At 34.8% G+C, this 24,612-nt stretch overlaps 4 protein-coding genes across 8 annotated transcripts; all 4 read left to right on the top strand.

The window, feature by feature from the left end:
* Window positions 1-3,147: 3,147 nt before the first annotated feature.
* LOC145087600 (putative inactive ATP-dependent zinc metalloprotease FTSHI 3, chloroplastic) lies at window positions 3,148-5,943 on the top strand. Its single transcript, XM_079025589.1, has 7 exons — window positions 3,148-3,597; window positions 3,698-3,793; window positions 3,998-4,055; window positions 4,142-4,752; window positions 4,836-5,159; window positions 5,258-5,558; window positions 5,637-5,943. Exons 1-7 carry the CDS (start codon window positions 3,433-3,435, stop codon window positions 5,777-5,779), a joined length of 1,698 nt encoding a protein of 565 aa, XP_078881715.1. The 5' UTR covers window positions 3,148-3,432; the 3' UTR covers window positions 5,780-5,943.
* Window positions 5,944-8,241: 2,298 nt separating this feature from the next.
* Window positions 8,242-10,396, top strand: LOC145087599 (RNA-binding (RRM/RBD/RNP motifs) family protein). 3 transcript variants are annotated; one of them, XM_079025586.1, is made up of 9 exons: window positions 8,242-8,368; window positions 8,491-8,615; window positions 8,847-8,961; window positions 9,105-9,160; window positions 9,470-9,517; window positions 9,593-9,690; window positions 9,771-9,840; window positions 9,939-10,049; window positions 10,159-10,396. In XM_079025586.1, the coding sequence occupies exons 2-9, from the start codon at window positions 8,517-8,519 to the stop codon at window positions 10,204-10,206; spliced, it is 645 nt and encodes a 214-aa protein (XP_078881712.1). In that variant the 5' UTR covers window positions 8,242-8,368; window positions 8,491-8,516; the 3' UTR covers window positions 10,207-10,396. The 3 variants fall into 3 exon arrangements, with proteins under 3 accessions (XP_078881712.1, XP_078881713.1, XP_078881714.1); XM_079025587.1 differs by having other exon boundaries at window positions 8,265-8,372; XM_079025588.1 differs by lacking the exon at window positions 8,242-8,368 and adding an exon at window positions 8,393-8,411.
* Window positions 10,397-16,745: 6,349 nt separating this feature from the next.
* Window positions 16,746-19,060, top strand: LOC145087597 (proline dehydrogenase 2, mitochondrial-like). Of its 3 annotated transcripts, none has more exons than XM_079025584.1 (4): window positions 16,746-17,496; window positions 17,594-18,248; window positions 18,410-18,453; window positions 18,537-18,671. In XM_079025584.1, exons 1-3 carry the CDS (start codon window positions 16,918-16,920, stop codon window positions 18,427-18,429), a joined length of 1,254 nt encoding a protein of 417 aa, XP_078881710.1. In that variant the 5' UTR covers window positions 16,746-16,917; the 3' UTR covers window positions 18,430-18,453; window positions 18,537-18,671. The 3 variants fall into 3 exon arrangements, with proteins under 3 accessions (XP_078881710.1, XP_078881708.1, XP_078881707.1); XM_079025581.1 differs by lacking the exon at window positions 18,410-18,453 and adding an exon at window positions 18,870-19,060 and having other exon boundaries at window positions 16,754-17,496; window positions 18,537-18,777; XM_079025582.1 differs by having other exon boundaries at window positions 18,410-18,679.
* Window positions 19,061-19,189: 129 nt separating this feature from the next.
* On the top strand, window positions 19,190-20,471 carry LOC145087598 (uncharacterized). Its single transcript, XM_079025585.1, has 3 exons — window positions 19,190-19,800; window positions 20,056-20,124; window positions 20,277-20,471. Exons 1-3 carry the CDS (start codon window positions 19,744-19,746, stop codon window positions 20,349-20,351), a joined length of 201 nt encoding a protein of 66 aa, XP_078881711.1. The 5' UTR covers window positions 19,190-19,743; the 3' UTR covers window positions 20,352-20,471.
* The last annotated feature ends 4,141 nt before the right edge of the window (window positions 20,472-24,612 follow it).

The raw sequence follows: 24,612 nt of genomic DNA, 5'->3' as shown, positions 1-24,612 counted from the left end.
GTGCGGGTAGTAGCGGGAGTGATGGAGTTGGTGAAGGTTAGGACCTTCACAGCGGCAGAGGAAATAGTTAGTTTGGAGCGTTGCCTTGGGGATGCAAGGAATCACGCAAGGAAACAGGGGGTGAATCCCTATGGGTTCAGTGCAGCATTCAGAGGGTACCAGAAGGATTCTCGGTTGGGTAAGTAGTGCTTCCAGAATGTTCAGGGTCAGGGTTGACCCAGGATTATTGTCTACAAGGATTAATGTTAGTCGGAACGACCTAGCTATGGGCCAGCGAAGGTAGGCAGCGGGTGTTGGAATAATTGGTGGAATATTGAAAGCAGACCGCAGGCGGTGGGCCATAGCAAACTTCGAAGACGAAGTTTAGTTTAAGTGGGGGAGAGTTGTAACACCCAAAGTTTTGAAAGCCAAGAAAGTAAAGGAAATCCTAAATTTAAGGGGGACTCGACGAGTCCAAGGAGGAACTCGGCGAGTCTGAGCGGGATCCGAGTCGAGGAGTAAGTGACCAACTCGGCGAGTCGGCCAAGGCGACTCGGCGAGTAGGGTCTGTGCGAGGAAAATCCTAAATCCGGGACTTGGAGCCTATATAAACGTCTCATTCTTCTTCCTTGGGCTCCTTTACTGCCTCTCCAACCTAGAATTCGAACCTTAAATCGCCATTGTAGCTTATCCAAGCTTTTTGCCTTTTTGTGGGTGATTTGAGGGAAGAAGGAGGGAAGGAATCATTGAGGCTTCAAGGAACTGCAACAAATCCAAAGTTGAAGGACATTTCAGAGCACTTGAAGGTAATAAGTCGCTTCCTTCATCCAGATCTACTTTGGTTATGAGTTTTGGGGCTTTTAAGCCATGTCTAAGATCAATCTCGAGCTTGAGGTCCAGATCTGAGGATGCTACCTCAGATCCATGCTTGTTTTGGTTTAAAATCCCGTAAAGTATCAGCCATTGAGTGGATTATCGAGCCTCTTGGTCTTAAACCTTAGTTTATGGTGCATTTTGCCTAGATCTCCCTATTTACATGTAAAGTTTGCAACTTTACGTGAGGAATAGGCTTGGGAAGGGTAGATCTACAATTTGGAGCCCCTGCATGACTCAAAAGTCCTCTACATGTATGTAGAACCGAATGGACTCGGCGAGTCCTTCGAGTGGACTCGGCGAGTAGCTTGAAGATGAGGAGGAACTCGACGAGTGGGATGAACAACTCGTTGAGTCGGATGAAGATGGACATGACCTCAGCGAGTTGGTTGAAGATTGCCTTGTACTCGGCGAGTCTGTTCTTAGACTCGACGAGTCAGGTCGCGTGGTCCCAAACCCTTCGAGTTAAGACTCGAGTCAGCGAGTCAAGCAAGGACTCAGTGAGTTGGACAGGACAGGAATCGGGAATCAGTAGACTCGGCGAGTCAGGGGCTGACTCGGCGAGTCAAGTCGCGATTGGAAGGACTTTAAGCATGAGAACTCGGCGAGTTAGTAAGTGGACTCGGCGAGTAGGGTTGACCTGGAAGGTTGACTTTGACCAGGACTTTGACTTGGACCAGAGTTGACTTGGTTGACTGTCGAGGGTCAGTTAGACTAAGTGCTGCATTGATATGGATAGCTCAGGAAGCAAGTAGAGCAGGAGTTCAGTGAGTGGTCGGGCAGCAACTAGTGGGATCATCAGCAAGTTCAGCCAGTGCAGGTGAGTTTCCCTTTGTGTGAATGGGTCTACGGCCACAATGCCGACCCATGTAGTTATGAGTAGAAGGCCCGGGGGTTAGCCCTAGGCACAGTATGCTAGTTTGATATTCAGGACAAGGTCCAATGATAGCGGGCGGGTGCCCAAGGAATGGTTTATGTGATAGTTTATACTTGTTGTCTGTGTGATACTTGTATGTGCCTGGTAGGGTGGTGAGTGTGGGCGAGGTCCCGTACGTTACCAATAGCAGAGTGTGGATGGTGTTCCACATCTCATTAGCAGCAGATCAGGGGTGAGGCCCAAGTTAGGGAAAAAGTGAGTGTGGACTGGACCCGTATCTCACTATCAGTAGGAGCATGGACGGGGCTCCCCGACTCATCAGTAGAGTTCGGTTGTTAAGACCGGAGGGTAGTCAGACACCCCAGAAACGTCTGACAGTATGTGATATTATGTTTACATGCTAGCATGATTTGTTAGATGAGTTAGAGGCGGTAGGGGGAGATAGTCCCCCGGACTACCGGTCGATGGGGCCGAAGGGGTGGCCACGCCCAACCATGTTAGACAAATTATGTGATATATGTGTTATGTGGTAGTTATAGGGGGTGAAATAGTCCCCAGTATCCGGTCGAGAGGACCGAAAGGGAGACCAGCACCCAGATATGCTAGACAGTATCCGGTCGAGAGGACCGAAGGGGAGGCCAACACCCAGATATGCTAGCCAGTATCCGGTCGAGAGGACCGTAGGGGAGGCAAGCTCACAGATATACCATTCAGTATCCGGTCGAGAGGACCGAAGGGGAGGCCAGCACCCAGATATGCTAGCCAGTATCCGGTCGAGAGGACCGAAGGGGTAGGTCGGGCACCCGGATATGCCTGACAATATGTGTATGTTATGTGATTGTATGGTATGAGGTATGATGGGGGAACTCACTAAGCTTCGTGCTTACGGTTTTCAGTTTTGGTTTCAGGTACTTCCGAAAGTTGATGATGGAGCTCGGGGTGATCGCATGGCACACACCATAGGATTGTCAACCTGGGAATGTTTTACTCTGATAATGAACATTTGTTTTGAAAACTATTACTTTGATTATGTTTTGAATCAATGATTTTACTTGAGTAATGTTTTATTTAAAAGAAATTTTTAGTCTTGAATTTTGGGTTGTTACATTATATGTTATTTTAATGTATTTGGATTGATCTACAACTTAATTTTATATGTATTTTTAATATTTGAACTCGTAAACATCAAATTCATGATTTATATATGTATATATGTATAAAAAATAGAAAAAAAATAAAAATTATAGAAACCGGTCAAAACAACGGTCGAACCGATTGAACCGAAAACCAGTCACCATTACCGATTCAACTAAAAAACTTAGATTTTTAAAACATTGAGTTCAATACTTTCATCAAACTCAAGTGGGCTTTTAGCTAATATTTTGTTCCTGGTCTCGGGCCTTTGGCAGAGGAAATCCGGAAACCAAAAAAAGTGAAAATCAATCGTTCTGATTTTTGTTATTATTTTTTTTAGAGTGATTAACAAACAATCAGACGTTCGTATCAAGTATCAAATGCGATCGATCAGTCTTGAGAGTTGTTAATCCTTAAGCCTCTTTGATTCAGGTTTCAAGTTGGTTCCTGTGCTCGAATTCTCGATCTTTCCTAGTGTAAAACGCATATATTTAACCATACCTTGTAGCGCACGCTACTGTTATTTTATAGCGGCGGCAAAACCTTTGCGCAGAGAACCAAAACCCTCCATGGCGATGAGAAACCTTTTGTTGAAACCCTCGTCGATGATCATTGCCCCAAAACCCACTGAACAGTCTCCTTCTCGATCTAAAAGGTGTTTCTTCTATACTCCGCCAACCTCTCATCGTTTTTCTTCGATGCATGCTTCACTGCCCATCTCTGCACTCGTTAAGGTTTACTCGAAATAGTATTTATTTTTTCTTTAATTTTCAGATGTTGTATCTTGTAATCATGTGCCTCATATATACGATGTTCTTTTTTTTTCCTCGTTAGGAACACAAGGGTTTTAGTGGCAACATGAACTGGGGTGACTTTTTGGGCTCCAGTTTATCGTCTTTTTGGGATGATGCCACGCAAACGGATGAAAAGGTTCATGGATTGCATTTGTATTACTGAATTTTAACTAAATTATTCTTCATGGAATTGCGTTTTGGATTATTTCTGTAGAATTAGTTGCATAATTTTTGGCCAAAACTTGTCCAGATGGTAGTATAATCAGGAGATTTTTATATTTTGCAAGTGTGATTTATATACGTATTGTAACAAAACTGATCACCTTTAACATCTGTGAAGTTCTTATGTCAATGGTCGAAAGAGGATACTACTGTTGCAACAAGAGAGACTGAAGATGGTATGCAACTTCTACTTCTTTCTCAGTCTTCAGTGCATAATTTTCTAGACTTGTGTTTTGCTATGTCTGTTTGTTTTCTATTACAGACACGCAGAAAAGAAAGATTCATAAAACTAAGAGGAGGGCTGCTAGTAAAATAAGTAGAAAGATATACACGGTTATAGTGGGAGCTTCTTTTTGTGCAGTTGTAGCAATTTTCTCTTTTGTCCTACCAAATCAACAAGCACGCCGTTGCATTGTTGTCCCCTACTCAGATCTTGTTGGCAACATTCGTGATGGAAATGTGATTCATGTTCAATTTGTGGAAAATTCCCGTGAAATCTTCTATAACACCAAATCATCAACTGAAACCCCACAAATTGATTCAGTGCCAAAAGGATTATTGAAAGTTTTTGTACCCAAGTGGCAGTTTCGCACAAGAAACGTTGGAGATGAAAAATATGGGCTTATTAAGTTGCTAAAAGATAAAGAAGTCACATATGGTTCAGACCCTGAGCAGTTATCCGGATCAATGAAGAATTTCTTGTTTTTAATGTTACAGTTAGCCCCTTACTGGATCATGGTGTTGATTTCGTGTTATCAGCTCAATGCACAACAAAATCTTGGAAAAATGACTAAAAGAAAACCAAGTAAGAAACAGTCAGTAACTTTCGATGACGTGGAAGGAGTCGATTCTGCCAAAGCTGAACTTCTCGAGGTAAAATTTATTATTTTGTCCCTTGCTGCTTATTGAATTGGATCTGAATTTGATTGATTGATTGATTGTGTGAGGTTTTGTAGATTGTGTCATGCATTAAAGGAGATAGTAAATATATGAAACTCGGGGCGAAATTACCACGAGGGGTACTGCTTGCCGGACCTCCGGGAACCGGAAAAACATTGCTGGCCCGTGCGGTGGCCGGAGAAGCTGACGTGGCGTTTTTCTCGATTGCCGCTAGTGAATTGGTGGAGGTTTTTGTCGGGAAAGGGGCGGCGCGTGTCCGGGATCTTTTTAAGGAGGCGAGCAAAAGTTCACCTTCTATTATTTTTATTGATGAGATCGATGCGGTTGGAGGGCAACGTGGAAGAACTCTGAATTGTGAACGTGACCAAACTCTAAACCAGGTATATAAATAATAAATTTCAATTTTTCGAGGTCAAATACGTAATTAATTATGGAACTTGTTGACTTAAGTATTGTTGATTTGTTTCTGATGTGTTAGCTTTTGACTGAGATGGATGGGTTTGAGAAGGAAGCAAGTGTGGTGGTGATAGCTGCTACAAATCGGGCCGAGTCACTGGACTCAGCTTTGATGAGACCGGGTCGGTTTTCCAGGAAAGTGGTTGTGGGTGTACCGGATGAAGAGGGAAGGCGAAAGATTTTCAATTTATATTTGCGAGAGGTGCCCTTGAATGAGGACAAAAAGGTCATTTGTGACCTTGTTGCTTCGCTTACACCCGGCTTAGTTGGGGCTGATCTTGAAAACATAGCTCATGAATCTGTACTACTTGCTGCTCGCAGAGGTTTGTTCTAATAACAATTTTTTTTTTGGTTGAAGTATTTAGATATGTATCTCTGATTATTTTTGGGTATGTTGTTAGGTGGTGATTTTGTGACCAAGGATGATATTCTTGAAGCTGTTGAGAGGGCCACAACCAAAATTGGTAATGATGACGATTATGGTAATGATAATTATTCCATGGCAGGGTCCGGGGGTGGATCCATGGGTTTTGGAATAATTTAATCATAGAATTTTTTCAAGATAAGATGGGTTATTTGATTATGGTTTTATTAGATTTTGTGTTTTATGGGAGTATATAGGGAGATAGATTGTTTGATTGTTGATTGTTGATTGTTGATAGTGTTAAATCCAACCCAAGTCAGATAAAGTGACGATTCGTTTGCTAATTGTTCGGTTAAGAATTTGTTAGCCTTGGGAATTGTCAGTGTTCACTATTGATAATGCTCTATTCAAATTGGTTTGCTGCTTGATTGTTCGGTTGACACATTGTTTGATACCAAATTGAATTTGAATCCGTATATATGATTGATTGAGTTTCTTCTACTTCAAAAAAATACAAATATTGATCATATCCACAATCTATCAAATTAAGCAAAAAGAAAACTCATATTATGCATGAAAGTCAAAGTTAGAGGAGCCTGGATATAACTGATAAAAATTAAATTTTCTATAAAAACGATGCTTCAACTTTCAAGAAATGGCTTATCATCTGAAAAGATCTAACAGTTTCTTGAACACTGAATTGGGGTTTATTGTTACTGGAGTTGAGGCCGACGAGGCTGGTTTTGACTGCTGCAACACAACATTTTGGGTCCCTTCAATTAATTGTTGCAGATGCCATACAAATGATTCAAATCAAAAGGGTACAAAGATGACCATTCAAAGGTTGATAAAGATGTCTCGGGTGCTAAATTTGATATGGTTATGGGATTTGGATTCAGCGAGGCTAAGAATGGGTTTAGTGCTCCACTACCGCAATTTGTTTAAGAAACCTGTATTTGTAGGTTTGAGATCACTTCTTGATGATCAAGAGAAAGGCAAATATCGACAATTGTACCTTCATAAGGGTAAAACAACCGTGTCACATAGATGAGCTCCGCCATGAGTAACCTACAACTTGTAAAAAGGCAAAGCGAGTAAATCAAAATGAATAGTTAGACATGAAGATAAAAATAAAAAGTCAAATTAGGGGCCTCTAATTCTGAGAACCTACAAAAGAGTCGGACAATACAAAGTAAGTAAAATGTGAGTAGTAAACAACAAAATAGATAAACCAGAACACAAAGATATGAGCACAAAGTATATGTTAAAATATCAATTATGAAACAAAACATACACGAGCGAGGTTACTTATCTATCATGATGTTTAGCCTCCACACCCTCCTATCTAAGGTTAAGTTATTGGAAAGATAAAACCCATCATGTCAAGCCTGACACTATCCTTTCACTTCCTTTGAGGACCTCCCCTCATCCTCTTACCATCAATCATTATTGACTTTACCATTCTTATTGTCGCTGATGGTAGTCTCGTAAGGATATGCCCATACCACCTCAACCATCCCTCCTTTAATTTGTCGGTGATTTGTGCCACCCTAAAGACTTTCTTAAAGCCTCATTTGGTATCCTATCCAATAAAGTTCTATCTCATGTTCACCTCAACATCCTCATCTCTGGTACTTCCATCTTTGTTTCGTGGTCCTTCTTGGTCGACCCACATTCAAATACAAACATCATGACAAACCTAACAACTACTCTATAAACCCCATATAGTTTCCACGAGACTAGGGGTGACAAATCGTGCTATCGTTTCGTGTTTCTATCATGACACGACAAAGTTTTATGTAACACAAATACGACACAACACGATGTCGTGTTTTTTTAACTAACACGAAAACGAACGAATTAAAAAACGACAAACACGACACGACACGAAAAATATAACATATACTAAACTAGTTTATTTAACGAACACTTTATCAAATATAACACGACAAACATGCAAACACAATAAAAAACTGCTAAATCGTGTCAATTTCGTATCGAATTTTGAACACGAACATGACAAGACACGACATCGTGTTTTTTACAGTTGACACAAACACGAATTCAAATTTCAGTTTCGTCCGAATTTTGTTTCGTGACATGTATTTTTGTCATGTCGTGTCATAAATTGTCACCCCTACACGAGACCTTGTCACACAAAACTCCTAATGCTGCCCTCCATTTTAATCAACTTACTTTTATGCGATTTGTTATCTCCACACGTTCTCCCTAATAAATTATGGAGCCCAAATACTCGATAAGAGTCTCTTCCCCTAAACTTACATAGCCCCCTTCATTATTTGTCTCCCCCATTGAAATTTCATCAAAGCTACTCCGTCTTAACATTACTAATATATGTAACGATATTTTCGAAACTCATAAACTTAGTCGGTCAAATGTAAATACAAAATAAATTTACAAATATGTATATTTTACAAGTACATCTTTTTATACTCCTGCCTTAATCAAATGTCAAAATAGAATGATCGCAATTGATTCTATGAAATATGTGTAAAAACCAAAAAGGGAAAAAAAAAAAAAAAAAAAAAAAAATCTTTCGGCAAGTCGGTTACTCGCAAATGAAAATACAGGGTTTTCTTTGAAAATCATTCATAGTCCAGGGTTTATGGAATACTATTTATTATTTATCCAAACCAAATAAATTTTAGGTTACGGGGATTGCAGGTCTCGACATTAGCACTTTCTCTCTGCCTCTCGCCGCCTCTAACCTTCGTCGGACAGCCACCGTCTTCCTTCTTTTCCATTAACGCAAGTATCTACACAACGTTTACATTGTTTTCTTTCTGACACTGTTAGATATCATATCCGCTTGTTTATTTGTTACTTTTCCTTTTATCTCAAAGTTTAATGTTTGTCAAATCGATTTACAGTCACCGAACTTCAGTTGAATTCGAAGATGGGGATGAAGGCGAAAAAGTCCATGATGAAGAAAGTCAAAAAGGGTTCTACCGAGTTGACGGCGTCAGTCCGTAAGGACGAAGCTGCAGATTTCCTGGTGAGTTGTATTATCAAGGCTAATACTTATAATAACGTATAAGAACCATTGCTACCTTCATTCAGATTTGCAGTATTTGTTCCAAAGTTAAATAAAGCTGTGAGTTGTCAGCTCTTCTATGGAGTTTGACCACCCTAAATCAAAACACACCCCATTGTTGATAATTAACCCTTTTTTAGTTCATCTGAAGGTAGTTGTTGATTGATTTGTATTTGTTTGTGTATGAAATAGCCATTAGAGGGTGGTCCAGCACGAAAACTGCCAATCACTGAAAACTCAGATAATAAAGCTACGGTATTGTATATTGGAAGAATCCCTCACGGGTTTTACGAGAATGAAATGGAAGGTAGCTTTTCTTATTTTATTTAATGGCCATTTTAACTTGTGTTCATACACACACACACAACTTATACATCTTATGCCTCAAAGGAGCTCTATGGCAATCTATTACAACTTGAAGTTGATTCAATTATTCCACTGTTTATGCAGCTTTCTTCAAACAGTTTGGTGAAATCAGGAAAATTAGGATAGCAAGGAACAAGAAGGTTAGATCTTTAGCTTTTTAACAACATACTTTCATTTATTTGTGTATTATATCATCCCACTTTTCTTTTTTGCCTCTACACCAATATACTTTTAAAATTTTTTCTTATTAACACATTGTATGTTGAAAAATCTACCTAATGATAACGGTGAAAGTTCCTTGTATCTGACTGACATTGCTGTAATTGGATAGATATAGATTTTCAAAGTGTAATAGAAAGAAAAAAAGTAGAATGCTATACTAAACAACTGAAGTAAAGTACATTGGCATATCTTGCATCTTACCCTACCTTTTTTGTCCCTCTTTCCAGACAGGAAAATCTAAGCATTTTGGGTTCCTTCAGTTTGCATCTCCAGAGGTTAAACATAGTCCAATTCATTTGTAAATTCTAATGAGGAGACTTGAACTTACTATCTGTGAAAAATATGTACAGGTTGCAAAGATTGTTGCTGAAACAATGCACAATTACCTCTTGTATGAGCATTTGTTGCAAGTGCAGCTCATCCCTCCAGAACGTGTTCATCCCAAACTGTAAGCAAGCATTTCAATATAACATTCTGGTCAAAGCTGTTGACTTGTTATACTTAGGAACTTGTGTTTATGATTTGTAGGTGGAAAGGTGTTAACCGTTATTACAAACCCTCTGACTGGATCCAAATAGAACGCAAACGCCAGAACAAGGTATAAAATATAATATAATAATTGTCATTTTATTAAGAAACATGTTATTTTGTGTTAGTTGGTTGTTAAGTGTGATGTTATGATGATTGGTTATTTAGGAAAGGACATTTGAGGAGCACAAGAAGTTGGTAGATGGAATCTTGAAAAGGGAGCAGAAAAGGCGGAGGAAGATCGAGGCTGCTGGGATTGATTATGTGTGCCCTGAATTTGTAAGAATTTGATGCTGTTTTGTGGTTTTGGTTGTGTGATTATGTTTATTTATTGATATGGATTATGGATTGTGTTTTAAATTGATGTGTTTGTGAATTTGATGAACAGGTGGGAAGTGAAGTGTCAGCACCCAAGAAGATCAGGTTTGAAGACTAGAGGAAAGTATAGCTTTTATGACCTACATTATATACACTCTTAGATGTTTTGGGGTGTAGTCTAAATTTTGTAATTGCATATGTTGGTTTTTTTGCTCATTAGAAAGTTTTATGTTTGATAAAAAGATTTGATGTTACCATCGTTGAAATTTTATTCTAGTTATAAATGTTGGTTGAAGATTGAATTAGAATGGAATGGCTTAATTTTATCGAATGGGGGAATTGATCAATTACAAGGTAATAGATGGAATCACTTCATTTCTTTCATTTATTTGTGCAATTTATGTTTATGTATATCTATATGATATCATGTGGTCATAATATCAAGCGAAATTATAAAGTTAAATACCATCATTGATAGTATATAGCCACCAGTCAAGTTTTAAATGTTTCTATAAAAATGTAATTAATCACTTTTTAGCCGTATCCTCTTTTAATAAATGAAAGTTTTTTTTGCCATATGTTATCTTCTCATTCATTTTGACACTTGCTATTTTGTAAGAATTTTAAAAATTTTATTTTCCACTTGTAATTTTTTAGGGATTTCTATTTTCTTAAAAACAAAATTCCATAAAATTGTAATGGGTTCTATAACACAATAAAATCATCTTATTAATTTAGTAATAAATTATCATAAATAATTCAAACAATTTAGTTTCGTTTGCAGATTTATTAGATTATGTTATGTAAAGTATTACATTATAAAATATTTCATATTTATATATTTATATTAAAATTTTATTTTTAATAAACCCATGTAATATACGGGTCTTACACCTCGTAGCTAATATTAGTTGCATGTCCAATTTGATGGAGAAAAACATATTTCATAATGTGCGACTCAACTTTTAGAAGATGCTTTTCCAAGTCGATTGATGAAAATAAAGTAGGAATGAATTTATGTTTGTTGAAGCAATTTAATCTTTTGTTATGAGATTCCAGTATTACTTTTACGTACATGTAATTCGGATCACAATGGTTTTTTGGAGAAAGGTTTCAAAACCTAATGGGTTTCTTAGATAATTCGGATTTCAGATGTTACTTTAATATTGATGATTGATTAATATAAAATATAGTTTTATTAGTTACTTTTTCAAGAATGGTAATGATTTTTATGTATAAAATAAAAATAATGTTTAAAAAGAAAGACCTATATTAGCAGGATGATCATGATCATATATATTACCAGGATGATCATGATCATATAGAATGTGGCTAACCTACAATCATTTGAAAACGTAACCATCCAAGACCACTAAAACTGTACAAAATCGTCTTTTTTTCACGATTCATTTAGGGGTTTGGATCATAGATTATGACGAAAAAGGGAATGTAATTGTTGAGTCTTTTCACAATTTTTGTTTATTTAAAATAAATGTGATTCTGCTTAAGTTTTATATCATATTAGTGGCGTAGTCATAATAAGCTTATGAACGAGTGGCCAAGATTTACATTCATCCAGTACACATATGTTGAAAATGACATATCATCTCAAAAGGGAGCCTTGTCTACATCAAGTTGTATCATGCATTCCGTGACGCTTCTCCCAAAACGGTTTATCCCTTGCGGTTTTGGAGTTTATTAGTCTCCTATTTTTTTTTTATCACAACATTTACCCTAATGACAATAGTGAACCTTATTTTGTATTTGTAAGACAATACTGTTATAATTAGGGAGATTTTTTAAAATTAAATGTTTTAATAAAAACAAAGGAATGAATGTTCATTATTATTTCTTGTACATAACTCTATGATTCATTGATCAGATATGATTAGGATCGTAAACAAACGGAACGAACATGACCGGTCCTGAGGAATTAAATATCCTTAAAGGCCCAGAACGAGCAAGAAAAAAAATGTCCTTATCGTTATTATAAATTTCTATTTTTAAATAAATATATAATAAAAAAATTGGGCTTAGGGGCTTGCTCATGTTCATTCGTTTAAGTTAACCGAAAAAATAAACAAATACGGACGGATAAACGAACAAATTTTTTTGTTCATGGTCGTTCATTTAATAAATTACAATGTTAATGTTTGTTCGTTTATATTTGTGAACATGTTAAATGAACATAAATAAACAAAGATAAACACACACACACACACACACACATATATATATATATATATATATATATATATATATATATATATATATAAGTAGGTGCATGCGAAAAAATAAATATCTTACGAAAACACAAGAACATATTTTATCTTATAAAAATCAAACACATTTACTATAAGAAAATAAATTTATTAGCAATAATTTAAAGATAGTAAGTTTACATTAGATGGTGTTATGATAATACAGATTTAAAGACGGATTTAATAATTAATTTTTTCACGTTCTTAATCATTTTTAAATTCATGTTTTTATAATAAAAATGTTAAAAAATCATATTTTGCTAATATGAAACAATTTCTTATCTATCATCGATTATCATCATGTATTTCAAAGTTTGGATGAATTATTTTCCAAAATATAATGTTGAGGTGACGCAATATCATAGGTTTTTCTTGTTTTCGCGTTTTCGCAAATTATTTGCATTTTCGCATTAACCCTTCCATATATATATATATATATATATATATATATATATATATATATATATATATATATATATATATATATATATATATAAAACATAAATGAACATATAATATAATAATGTAATCAAACATAATTAAACATATATGAACATAAAAAGAAACTTATATGAACATACATAAATGAACGTAAAGGAACAATATAAACAAACGTCATGAACATAATTAAATGAATGAGATCATTGTTCATGTTTGTTTGTTTCACTAAACGAACGAGAATTTGTGTTCATGTTCGTTCATTTATTAAATAAACGAACTTTCCGCCGAACGGTTCATGAACATTTCGTTGAACGTTTAATTTATTTACATCCTTAGCCTTAGATATGATTAACAACACGTTTAGTTATAATCATAACAATTTATCTTTTTGATACAGTGGTGTAGGGTGTTACATAGATTAAAATATACTTTGAATAATTTTTAATTAAGTTGTTTGGTCGATATTTATTAACTAAACTTTTGGATTATACACATTTTATCAATAAAAGAATTTAACCCAAATCAATTATTTTTTTCAATAAATCAATCGGAGTCGTCACAAATATTGGAGCTGAGCTTCTCCGCCCAACCTTTATTTTTATATAGAAACAACGCCATTCATTACAACCGATCTCGAAACCGAACACTATTCTTATATTAATGAAAAAAATAATAGCCTCCATATTTGGTGCACTATTTCATAGAATTATTTATTTATTTTTTTTTGTATTAATATTATAAATTTTTATTGATTTTTAATTCGCAATGATTATCATTCATCATATTAGAATTTATAATATTGTAATATATTTTCTTGCAGTTTGAGTGAAAAAAATGCAAAGTTTTATACAAAAATAACAATCTTAGTCATAGGGTTGAACTTGGTTTAACATATAGAGTATGTCTGAAAAAGAAAAAGTATAAGTTGAAGGTTTTTTTTTTTTTTTTTTTTTTTTTGTGTTAAAAGTCGTATTAAAACTTACATAATAACATATTTGAACAAAGATACATGATTTTCTTAAGAACAAAATAGTATACTACTTGAAAATAAATTTTGAGTTATGAATTTTTTGTATTACAAATGATTTTTTTTTAAATTTTAGTTTAAGAAAAGGGTAAATTACACGAATTGTCCCTCATGCAAGTGCTAAAATGCACGTTGAGTCCCTATTTTCAAAAATTAACTCGTACCGTCCCTTGTTTGATTAAAAGTTGCACATGTCATCCCTCCGGGCATAAAAAGATTATTTTACCCTTGATAATTTCTTTTTTAATTTTCTTCTATTTGTTTATAAACTTCAGATTAAAATAAAATAAAATAAAATAAATATTCATACTCAACACGCCCACCCCTCCCCTTCCTTTTCCCCAAATCCGTCTTCCCCATTTTCACTATGTCCTCTTCCTCACCATCGAATCCAACAACCTATTTCTCATCTATTTAGTCTCCACCGATCATCTGCGTGTAGTATTTAGAGTGTGTGTGGAGCTTTTGGGGCTACCACCACCTCATTCTTCCTCATTTGACACCGCCTAGGGTTTTCACTACAAGTCAGAACCACCACCAGCATACCTGCAACTTGCTGTTCTAATTTTGCGTGTTTATCCCCAAAGTAAGTCTTGACACAGACACCGCCTTCTTCTTCTCCCTCCAATCAATCACCAGATACGTCTTCTTCTTCATGATCTTGATTCAATCGACAATCGCCAACAAGAAAAATTAAAATCGCACTTTTTTCTTCTTTTCTTTCCTTAATCGAGAAATCACCCATGTACATATCAAGAATATAGCATCCCTCGCTAATGTGTGTGTTGTTTTTCCCAATGAAGCAGACAACGATTGGAGGGTAGGGGTAAGAAATTGATGAACATGGGATTTCTCTTTTCCTTTTGTTTTTGTTTGTGTGTTAACACGATTTGCATAAAGGTGCTGGCTTGGTAGGGCTGTGATGGTTAAGCTTGTGGTTGGATGTGATTACAGAAAGAGAAGGAGGTGACAATGGCTGAATATGTGTAGGTGTTGACATTGGCTGTTGGTGGGTGGATATAAGGCTGGTTGTACTGGTATTGAATTTTGGGTGAGGATGAAGATCTCTCGTTATTTGTGGTTTATAGATGGAGAATGGTTGTTTTGGTATATATTTTGAACGACGGTGGTGACGGTCCCTCGTGATGATTTTCAGTCAGTAAATTTAGGGGAGAAAGGGTTGAGAAGGAGGGGGAGGGGGTTGGGGTTGGGGTTTTTTATTTTATTTTGTATATTATAAAATTGTAAAAAAACAAAATAAATAAATAAAAAGGGTAGAATAGTCATTTTATGTTTCACAAGGGATCAAACGTGCAAATTTAAATTAACAATGACATGTTTAACTTTTGACCAAACAAAGGATGATCCAAATTAAATTTTAAAAATAAAGACTGAACGTGCATTTTAGTACGATTTGTGTGATCTACTAAAAAAACTAAAAATTGAAGCAAGCTAGTTCTCAAACATTCTCACTAAGTTTGTGGGTCCAATTGTACGTTGTACGTCATGATTCTCCTACTCATATGCACGTCATTCCGGCATGGCTGAGGTCCCATTTTGGCATTTTTCTCCGATTGTCTCTCCTAAAATAAGTTGTTACATTTTTTTCGTATACAAACAATTTTAATGTAAGGTATTTAAAAAAAACTTAATATTTTCCAAACAGTTTCATTATAGAATTATTTATATGTTAAAACTTAAAATATTTAACGTTATCATATGTTCTAAGACTGATTATGATTCATCCGCGAATATACATTTTTCACTCAAATTTTCGTTGTAAAATAAATATTTTGTTACTTTTCTTACTAAAGATTCACAAAGTCAACAATAATTATAGAACGCGTGCATGGATATGTTCAAAATTAAAATGAAGCAATAAACATCCAATACTTTAAAATGTGATATTTAAAACATGCACGGTATATAAAAGTAACATTGGAGCTATATGATTAAGAGTAGTTTTGAGAGAATTTCTAGCTTTTTTTTTTTTTTTTTTTTTTTTTTTTGTAAAATGAAGGAAAAAGACAAAAATGAGGGTTTTTATACACCTAATATGTGGAGGTCTTCACGGATGATATTTTTAAAATGGGCTAATTTATCTAAGAAAATTATCAAAACGATGTCGTTTTTATGATTTCAGAGATGGTGACGGACCATTTTTATATATATATCATCTACAAGAATGATGGTTATTTAGGTAATCATACTTTAAATCTTAAAAAATAGTAATACCAAATGAAATTAAACATAATATCTTTTTCTCTTATAAAATGTTTATTTGTTCAATTTAATATTTTAAGATTTTCTTTTGATTTTGTTACTTTTCATTTTATTCAAAGCAACGGTTCAAAAGTTTTAATATGTCAACATCACACCTAAAGTCGTACATGTTATGAGACTCGGCCAAGCGGATTCATTTATTCTTGTTATTTATAATTTTTATTCATTAAATAAATCCAATGAATTATTCTTGTATATACGTTAATATGTGTTGGATATGTAATCTAGTAGAGTGTAAAGTTATAGCAGATGTAATCTATTACAAAGTACAGTTATAGTAGATGAACTTAACTTTAATTTTTTTTTTGAGGAATGTGCATTCAAAAACCGTAATGGGTACTTTTCAGTTTTCATCCTTTATATGCCTTATCAAATCTTCAAATTACCAACTTAATAAACTAATAAACAAATGGTAATTATTTATTAACAGTTACTATTTGGTCCCTACTCTTTGACCATAGTGATATATAATCCCCAAAACATAAAATTCATCGCAGTAATTTATTTAATATGGTCCCTCTAGTTGGACCTTTCGTCTCATTTAATTTCGATGACATGATAATTCACCATTTAACGATAAAACTCTAGAATAACAACGATGTTAAGATTATCATCGTACCTTAGTGTATAATGGGATAATCTCCATCCTGAACCACCAAACTCCTGAATATAAATACACCTCACTAGCTTCAACACGCTCATCGCAATTTCGCAGGAGTTGCTTCTTTGCATACAACAAATTCGTCTGAATCTTGCAACTTTCTACGGTTTATAAATAGCCTCCACCACCACCGTTGCCGTTGCCATCATCCCGTTGATGGCTATGACCACAAATGGCATCTCTTCCAAATTGATCCCATCTTTCCTTCGCTGTCTTAACTCGTCTTCTCCCTCTTTCACCACCCCCCGTTTCCGTTTTGCTCAGAGAACAACGATTAACACGGCAACCACCACCATCTTCGCACCTCCAGCACAGCCGGAACAAAGCACCATCGACAACTCCAATGACGACTGTGTTTATAATTTTGAAGACACCAAACGCCTTTTCTCATCCGTTAAGACTGGTAAACTTATACGATCAGCGGCGAACCTTAGCATGGCTTCGGTGGAGCCGGTAGTGGATTTGGGGATGTGGGTGATGGGTTCTAGGTTAATGCAGATGGGTTTGTTAAGAGAGGCTGTGTTAGGTGGAATCAAGCATACGGTTTATGAGCACTTTGTTGCCGGTTCCGACGCCGGTGAGGCTGGTCGAACTGTGAAGAAATTATGGGAGTCCGGGTTAAGAGGGATGTTGGATTATGGTCTGGAGCATGCAGTTGATAATGAATCGTGTGATAAAAACGCTCAACAGTTCATCAAAACTGTTGAATCAACCCAATCTCTTCCTCCATCTTCTGTAAGTCTTCTGTAATTTGCATCCATCACATTCACATCAATGAATCTATCTTGTTTATTTTCTGAGACTATATATCTACTGATCCTATGAACAACAGGTTAGTTTTGTAGTCGTGAAGATCACAGCTATCTGCCCAATCTCTTTGCTAAAGAGAGTGAGTGATCTACTTAGATGGGAATACAAACACAAGAATTCATCTTCGTTTGTGCTCCCATGGAAGCTAAAAACCCTTCCCATATTTGTCGAATGCAGTCCTTTTTACCACACACTAACAAAACCCTCCCCTTTGACCATGGCAGAAGAGCTTGATCTTGAACTAGCTCAACAAAGACTAACCACCATATGTAATAAAGCCATTGAAAGCAACGTGCCTGTAGTCATTGATGCAGAGGATACTTCTATCCAACCAGGGATCGATTACTTCACATATTCAGCGGCAATCATGTACAACAAAGGTCAAAAGCCCTTGATTTCCGGGACCATTCAAGCATATTTGAAGGACGCCGGGCAGAGGTTGTTCCAGACAAAAAAAGCCGCCGATAAATTGGAACTGCCGATAGGGTTTAAGCTAGTAAGAGGAGCTTATATGTCTAGCGAAAGGAAATTGGCTAATTCTCTTGGTGTTGAGTCTCCTATTCACAATAGCATCAACGAGACACACCGTTGTTTCAATGATTGTGCTTCGTTCATGGTAGACGAGCTTTCTAATGGCCCTGGTGGGCTCATTCTTGCCACTCATAATCTTGAATCAGGTAAAAGTTCGAAACTTTACGTCGTTCATCATCTGGGTTGCTTTCCATTTTCCATATTTGTTTAAATTCTTTTAAAAAAAGGTTCTACTTTTTATGTTCTTGAAGTTTGAATCAGGATATAGATGTAGTAAACCAAATTTGATAAATGTATTGTGAATCAGGAGTATACTACTCAGGGTAATACTGATTATGAAAACCGAACGAGGTATCTCTTGAGACAAAATCCACGATCTTTAACACGATCGATATAGCTTCAAACTGAGTTTGTGTTATGAATGATCCTAACAGGGAAACTGGCCGCACGAAAGGCAGGTGGTTTGGGGATTGGTAGAGAAAGCGATAAGCTGGAGTTTGCTTCACTTTACGGGATGGCGGATGCAATGAGTTTTGGATTGAGAAATTCAGGGTTTAAGGTGAGCAAGTACTTGCCATTTGGGCCTGTTGATAAGATCATGCCTTACCTTTTGCGACGAGCTGAAGAGAACAAAGGGCTACTTTCATCTTCATACCTCGATAGACACCTCATGATGTAAGAAACTCGTACTCTGCCTAGACCTGTGCATATAAATACTTGTTTCTTGATGTGTCGTTTTGATTACTGTACTGATGGTGTTTATGCAGGAAAGAGTTGAAGAGGAGAGTGAAAGCTTGTGTTGGCCAAGTCCCAATGGTTGGCAGAAAAAGAGAGAGGCCCATGGTTTAAGTTGAAGTGCAGAAAACATGAGCTTGATGATCCTTTTGCTTCTAGACCTTGTTAACATGCTTTTTTCAAGGATGTATATAAATCAATAGAAGCATGGTGTTTATTTGAAGATATGGCTTTCAAAATGCATTAAATTTTATAATTTTATAGAGTTGAATGGAATATCAAATGAATGATTAATTTTGATTTAAAATAACTCTATTAATTTTTTCAACAATACATTAAATTTTATAAAGTTTTAATGAAACATTATCAAAATTAATTTATAAATTTATTTAAGAATTTAAAAACTTTTTTTCCTATTAAATCAATCTTGAATAATGTAAAAGTTATATCAATGTGTCATTTCGTTTCTTCCAAATTGAACTTGTCACATCGTTAAGCTCTACCTTTGAATTCTCTATTAGTATTAAATTATCCATTGTCCATGTGCTAATAAAAATGATTTTTCATTATTTGCGTTGAAGAAAATAAAATATGAGAAAAAGATGCTCTAAAATGTCTAGCTAGGAACTGATTTAGGCAAATGTATATATTGATGGGTTTATCCAAGATAAGGCATAGCTGGAGATCTGTCAACTAGAGATCCATTTTGAACGAGAGATTGTCTAAGAAGGAGAAACTTAGGTGGTCGAGAGCCATATACGCCACCAAATTATGACATGCGACTAAAATATTTGAAATTATATATAACTTGTCTCCTACAACAACAACATATACAAGAGCAACAGATTCATCAAAAGCCTGAAATTTCCTGATTATTTTTGCAATCCTAAAGAAAACTAATTAAACATGGATAAATCTCAGAAAGCAGAGTACAATGCTGGCCAAATTGCAGGCCAGACACAGGTAAACTTTAATTACCTGATCGATAACAATTGTTATACTAGCTATATATGCATGATGCAAGTCATCTTGTTGATGTTGATATATATTATGCATGCAACGAATCGATCAATAAGCATCAATCACAAAAAGTATTGAATTTTGTTTTTGCCTTGACGAAAGAACCATTTTCTGATTTACATCAAATTTTATAATTAATTAGTTTGTTATTCCATAAAATCATATGATGGATGATTCAGTAGTACTTCATGTTTTCAGGAGAAGGCTAGCAATTTGGTCGAAAAGGCTCAAGATAAAGCCCAATCTGCAAAGGACAGCATGCAAGAGGTTTGTGTTTGTGGTTGTGGGTGTAGAGCTGTATATAGATTAGATGGTTGAAAAGAATTAATTAAAATTTAATAGACACGTAAAAATTGCAAAATAAGTCCAAAATGCGTGCATATATGGTTTTTTAATTAGCATGTTATTGTTATGTACAGGGTGGTCAACAGATGAAGGCCAAAGCACAAGGAGTCGCGGAGGGAGCCAAGGATGCCGTTGGTGCTAACAAATAAACAACATCATCGATGGATCTTCTATTTCTATTTCTCTTTTTTTTTTCATCTATCTATCTATGGGGCTATGATTTACATACATGTTTTTTACATGAAGTTTGTATATTAAGATTTGATAAATTCTATGGTTACCTCACTTTTGAAATTAAAAAAAAAAAAAAAAAAAAAAAAAAAAAAAAAAAAAAAAACCCTATACTTTTTACTCTTCTTTTGACATTGAAACTTAAATAATTCGTTTCATTAACGCTATAACAAAATTGATTATAATGAGGTCAAACAAAATGACACATTTGTCATTTTAACCAATTTTGCGAGACTTTCATGCAAATTCACAAAACCTCTCCTTATTTGTATATGGTAATATTAGTTTTGGTCATTATATAGACAGCTATGTTTGGCACAACTTGTATGTTTGGCACAAATGGTTTTAACTTGTCATATTTTTTAATTTGTTATGTTTTTCGGATCAAAAAGTAGTTTACAAATTAGTTTCATAGTAAAGTTTCAACGAACTAATTTTTACATCAAATAACACGTAATATAAGTCTACATAATAGAAAAGGTTAATGTCATTTTAACACGACAAACTATTATGATTTATTTTAAAAGACCTTTTATGTTTTTTTTAATAGTATAAAGGCATAAACTTATATTTACCTATTAAAAAAGTCATTATAACCAGCCGGTTTCCACTATGATGAATGTATTTTTTTTGTCAAAAAAAAATAGACAATTTCATATATGTCCTTCTTAAACATCAAAATATCATATTTATCCAACTTAATTTTTAAATATCATAATCACCCTTCATAAAATTTCTAAGTATTATATTTACCATTCATAAAATTTCAAAATATCATATATATATATATATATATATATATATATATATATCATTTTTAAACATCATAATATCATATATGTCCTTCTTAAATATCAAAATATCATATATGCACTTTTTAAACATCAAAATGTCAATGATAATATCTAAAATATCATCCATCTACAACATGATAATAATCAACAACAACAAAAACCAAACAATCAAAATATACATTTCATAAAGAGGATTGAAGATGAATCTTTTTGTTTGTCAAGAGGGCAACATTCCAACAATTAAGAAGTTCACATTCCGTTATCATAGACGTAATATTTTTAATTATTAAAAATGATTATAAAATATTTAAAAAATTATAAAAAAGGATTTGGGCAAATATGATATATGATTTTAAGAAATTAAGCTGGATAAATATGATATTTTGAGGTTTAAAAAGGCGTATATGAAATTCTTCCAAAAAAGAAAATAAACAAACTAACTTAAAAGCCAACTCACACTACGAGACACCAAATTGAAGCACAACCTTTTGAGCAATGGATTGAACTTTCTCCCCCCAAGGACAATTTTGTAGGACAACACAACCTCCATCTCCACCATCTCCGATATGTAAAACTGTAAACAAATATAAGGTATGTTTTTTAAGTAGAGTAGAGTAAAAGTGAGAGAATGTACAATACCTCAGGCTCAGCTTCGTCTTTTTCCTCCCAGAAGTCGATTGGTTTACTTCATCGTTTGTATCAGCTTCAAGATCGTTCATATTAGGATCAAGACACATGATGATTTAATCATAACTCTAGATAACGAACTGTATAAGCTAAAATTCGAACAAAACTTTGGTCAAACATTTGGAAAGCATGCAAATATAGAAAAATAAACCAAACTTAGGTTATTAGGATAAAAGAGATACATATATTGCAAGTTTAGCGCATTACACTGAGATGATTCTTGAGGGTTTTGGCAGTGGATATCTTCAGTAGAGGCATTGGTGGTGGTGGAGTGCCCCAGACGACTTGCAAAGGAAAGATTAAAGTTTGAGGAAATTTTAGGAGGACGATAAACATAATGACGAAATCCAAATAACACAAACGAAAAGGAAGAGTTAGATTTGTGGAGGGTGAATGGACGTGATTGGAAATGGTGGAATGGATTTCGATCACGATGATAGGCGAATGGTGAAGAAGAGAAGTGGCAGTTGAGGTCTCTGTGTATTAGTGGTCGGTGGTAGTAACTGGCGTAAACTACGACCCAGTATAGGCTTTAATTTAATAAAATACTAGGTGTGAGACCCATGTATTACATAGGTTTAATTAAAAAAAAATTATGAAATTTTAACAATTTGAAAATTTTGAATTTATAAGAAAAATGAGAAAAATTTTGAATTATACAAATTAATAAGACTTTAATGTATTAAATACATTACATACATAAACCCTTTCTAATAAATACTTTACATATATATTACCTTACACGTTAAATGTGGAATTTTAATTTAATAAAATGAAAAATACAATAAAATGACAAGTGGAAAATAGAAATTTTAAAAATTCTAGAAAATGTCATGTGTCCAAATAAAAGAGAAGATGACATGTGGAAAAAAAAAACCTTCATTTATTATAGTAGATATTATGTATTTGTTTGGATACCGGATTAGTCTTCTACATCCTTAAATAATCAGAATTTGGAAAACATAAAAAGAACCATTAAATTGATTATAAATTCATACAACAAAAGTAAATTCAAACATTCTTTTTGCGATCTGTATCATTAGAGTAGGTTGGTTGATTTTGATTATTTAATATTCACATACTCATTTTTAAAACATGGACCGAACATCAGCTTATCAAACGGACATTTAGGGTAATTTATATTTTTCTAAACGTTTTATCAATTTTCAAAGACCATTTGCTAACTCACTCACCCACTAAATCTTACTTCTAAACTACTCATTTTGACTAGCACAGAACTTAAACCCTCAGCCACTTAGGAGATGAACATTTTTTCAACACTTTGATACCGATACAAAGACCTTTTGGTTTCAAAGACAAATGAATAATGTCTCATTTTAAAAAAAAAAATTGTTAAAATTTAATCTTACACAAACATCCACAGGTTTTAAGAGACCAGTTTCGCAACTTGAACTTGAGCGAAACTTGAACTTGTTCGAAGCTTAGTGAGCAGAAAGATCAACCCAAATGTACCAAAAAGTTTATAGTAAAAAGTTCAAGTTTCGGCGACAATCAATAAAAATCTTTCATGACTCAAATTGAAAATGATCATGTAAAAAGTAATAAATGACAATGAACTAATTCATATAATGACCAAAACCGACTTAAAGGTTCAATGATGATTATGGAATCTTTTACAGTAATGCGTTATATGTTTCCACAACAATCAATCGGCGAAAAACTTTCATGCTCTAAATTGAAAATGGTAGTGTAACAACAAAAGATGATAATAGGGGAAGGAGAGGTAAGATGGTTGGCAACCAAATCTGTTTCCAAAAAAAAAGACACCAAGTAAAAATATAAATAAATAATAAATGAGGTCATGTCATTGTAAATACCCAACTCCTTCAGGTCTAACATCATGTTGTCTATCTGTTTTTTTCGTGGCCAGCCTCTCCTCCTCTCACCACTTACATAATTGTCTCCAACCCTCCTAAGCGTAGTAGTAGGTTGTCTCCTACGAACATATTTGTAACACTCGGGTCCTGGTAAGTTTCCATTCTAACCCTTGAAATTGTAAATTTTGGCATTTTGGCCGTTACGCGGGGCTTACCTGGATGGTACGCTGGGCATAATGGGCTTAAGGTGCAACGATGACATTTTGGTAGTACGTTGGGCGTACTCCGTCTAGACATAAACCCTAATCCTTAGGGTTTGGACCCTATATATTGAACCTTAAGTCCCATTTTCCCATCCCATATCCAGCCTCCATCACTAGAAACGTTCCCTCTTGTAAACCATGGCCCCATTGTTGCATCTTAAAGCTTGAGAGTGTGGTTTTGTGCATTTCAAAGGAAGAAGAAGGTGGTGGTGAAGCTTGGAAGCTAGAGACAAGCTTGGATCCGAAAGTTTTTCATCATCCTCAATCTCCAGAAGGTATAAAGTTCATACCTTCGTGATTAACTTGATAGATCTTGTTGGTATGATGATATTAATGTTTTGTCCCCAAAATATGACCTTTTTGTGCATGGCATGCTATAGAACATATGGGCTGTCCTTTTGGACGTTTTACTAGGTCTAGAGTAATAAAAATAGGATCTTGACTCTTGGCTCTTCCCCGTGCATGAGTATGATTGTCTTAATGGCTTAAGGTGTTGGGGTTTTTAGTGTTAAGCACTTAATGTCCTTGCAAGCCCATAAAGTTGGAAATTTTATGGTCAAGGACAACATTTGGGACTTAGATCTGTAATTTGGACGT

This window comes from Lactuca serriola, chromosome 2 (genome assembly GCF_051521515.1).
Source record: "Lactuca serriola cultivar US96UC23 chromosome 2, Lser_US96UC23_V15, whole genome shotgun sequence".
NCBI classification, from domain to species: Eukaryota; Viridiplantae; Streptophyta; class Magnoliopsida; order Asterales; family Asteraceae; genus Lactuca; species Lactuca serriola.
The sequence above is the reverse complement of the archived record's forward strand: the minus strand, read 5'-3'. Positions and strand labels throughout refer to the sequence as shown.

Bases quoted from the DNA above. Each gene is read 5' to 3' on its own strand.
- LOC145087600 (XM_079025589.1), top strand. From the start codon at position 3,433: ATGGCGATGAGAAACCTTTTGTTGAAACCCTCGTCGATGATCATTGCC. The intron at 3,794-3,997 runs GTTCATGGATTG...ACATCTGTGAAG, and splicing joins CCACGCAAACGGATGAAAAG to TTCTTATGTCAATGGTCGAA. The intron at 5,160-5,257 runs GTATATAAATAA...CTGATGTGTTAG, and splicing joins GTGACCAAACTCTAAACCAG to CTTTTGACTGAGATGGATGG.
- LOC145087599 (XM_079025586.1), top strand. From the start codon at position 8,517: ATGGGGATGAAGGCGAAAAAGTCCATGATGAAGAAAGTCAAAAAGGGT. The intron at 8,616-8,846 runs GTGAGTTGTATT...TGTATGAAATAG, and splicing joins ACGAAGCTGCAGATTTCCTG to CCATTAGAGGGTGGTCCAGC. The intron at 10,050-10,158 runs GTAAGAATTTGA...TTTGATGAACAG, and splicing joins ATTATGTGTGCCCTGAATTT to GTGGGAAGTGAAGTGTCAGC.
- LOC145087597 (XM_079025581.1), top strand. From the start codon at position 16,918: ATGGCTATGACCACAAATGGCATCTCTTCCAAATTGATCCCATCTTTC. The intron at 17,497-17,593 runs GTAAGTCTTCTG...TATGAACAACAG, and splicing joins AATCTCTTCCTCCATCTTCT to GTTAGTTTTGTAGTCGTGAA. The intron at 18,249-18,536 runs GTAAAAGTTCGA...TGATCCTAACAG, and splicing joins CACTCATAATCTTGAATCAG to GGAAACTGGCCGCACGAAAG.
- LOC145087598 (XM_079025585.1), top strand. From the start codon at position 19,744: ATGGATAAATCTCAGAAAGCAGAGTACAATGCTGGCCAAATTGCAGGC. The intron at 19,801-20,055 runs GTAAACTTTAAT...TCATGTTTTCAG, and splicing joins AAATTGCAGGCCAGACACAG to GAGAAGGCTAGCAATTTGGT. The intron at 20,125-20,276 runs GTTTGTGTTTGT...TGTTATGTACAG, and splicing joins CAAAGGACAGCATGCAAGAG to GGTGGTCAACAGATGAAGGC.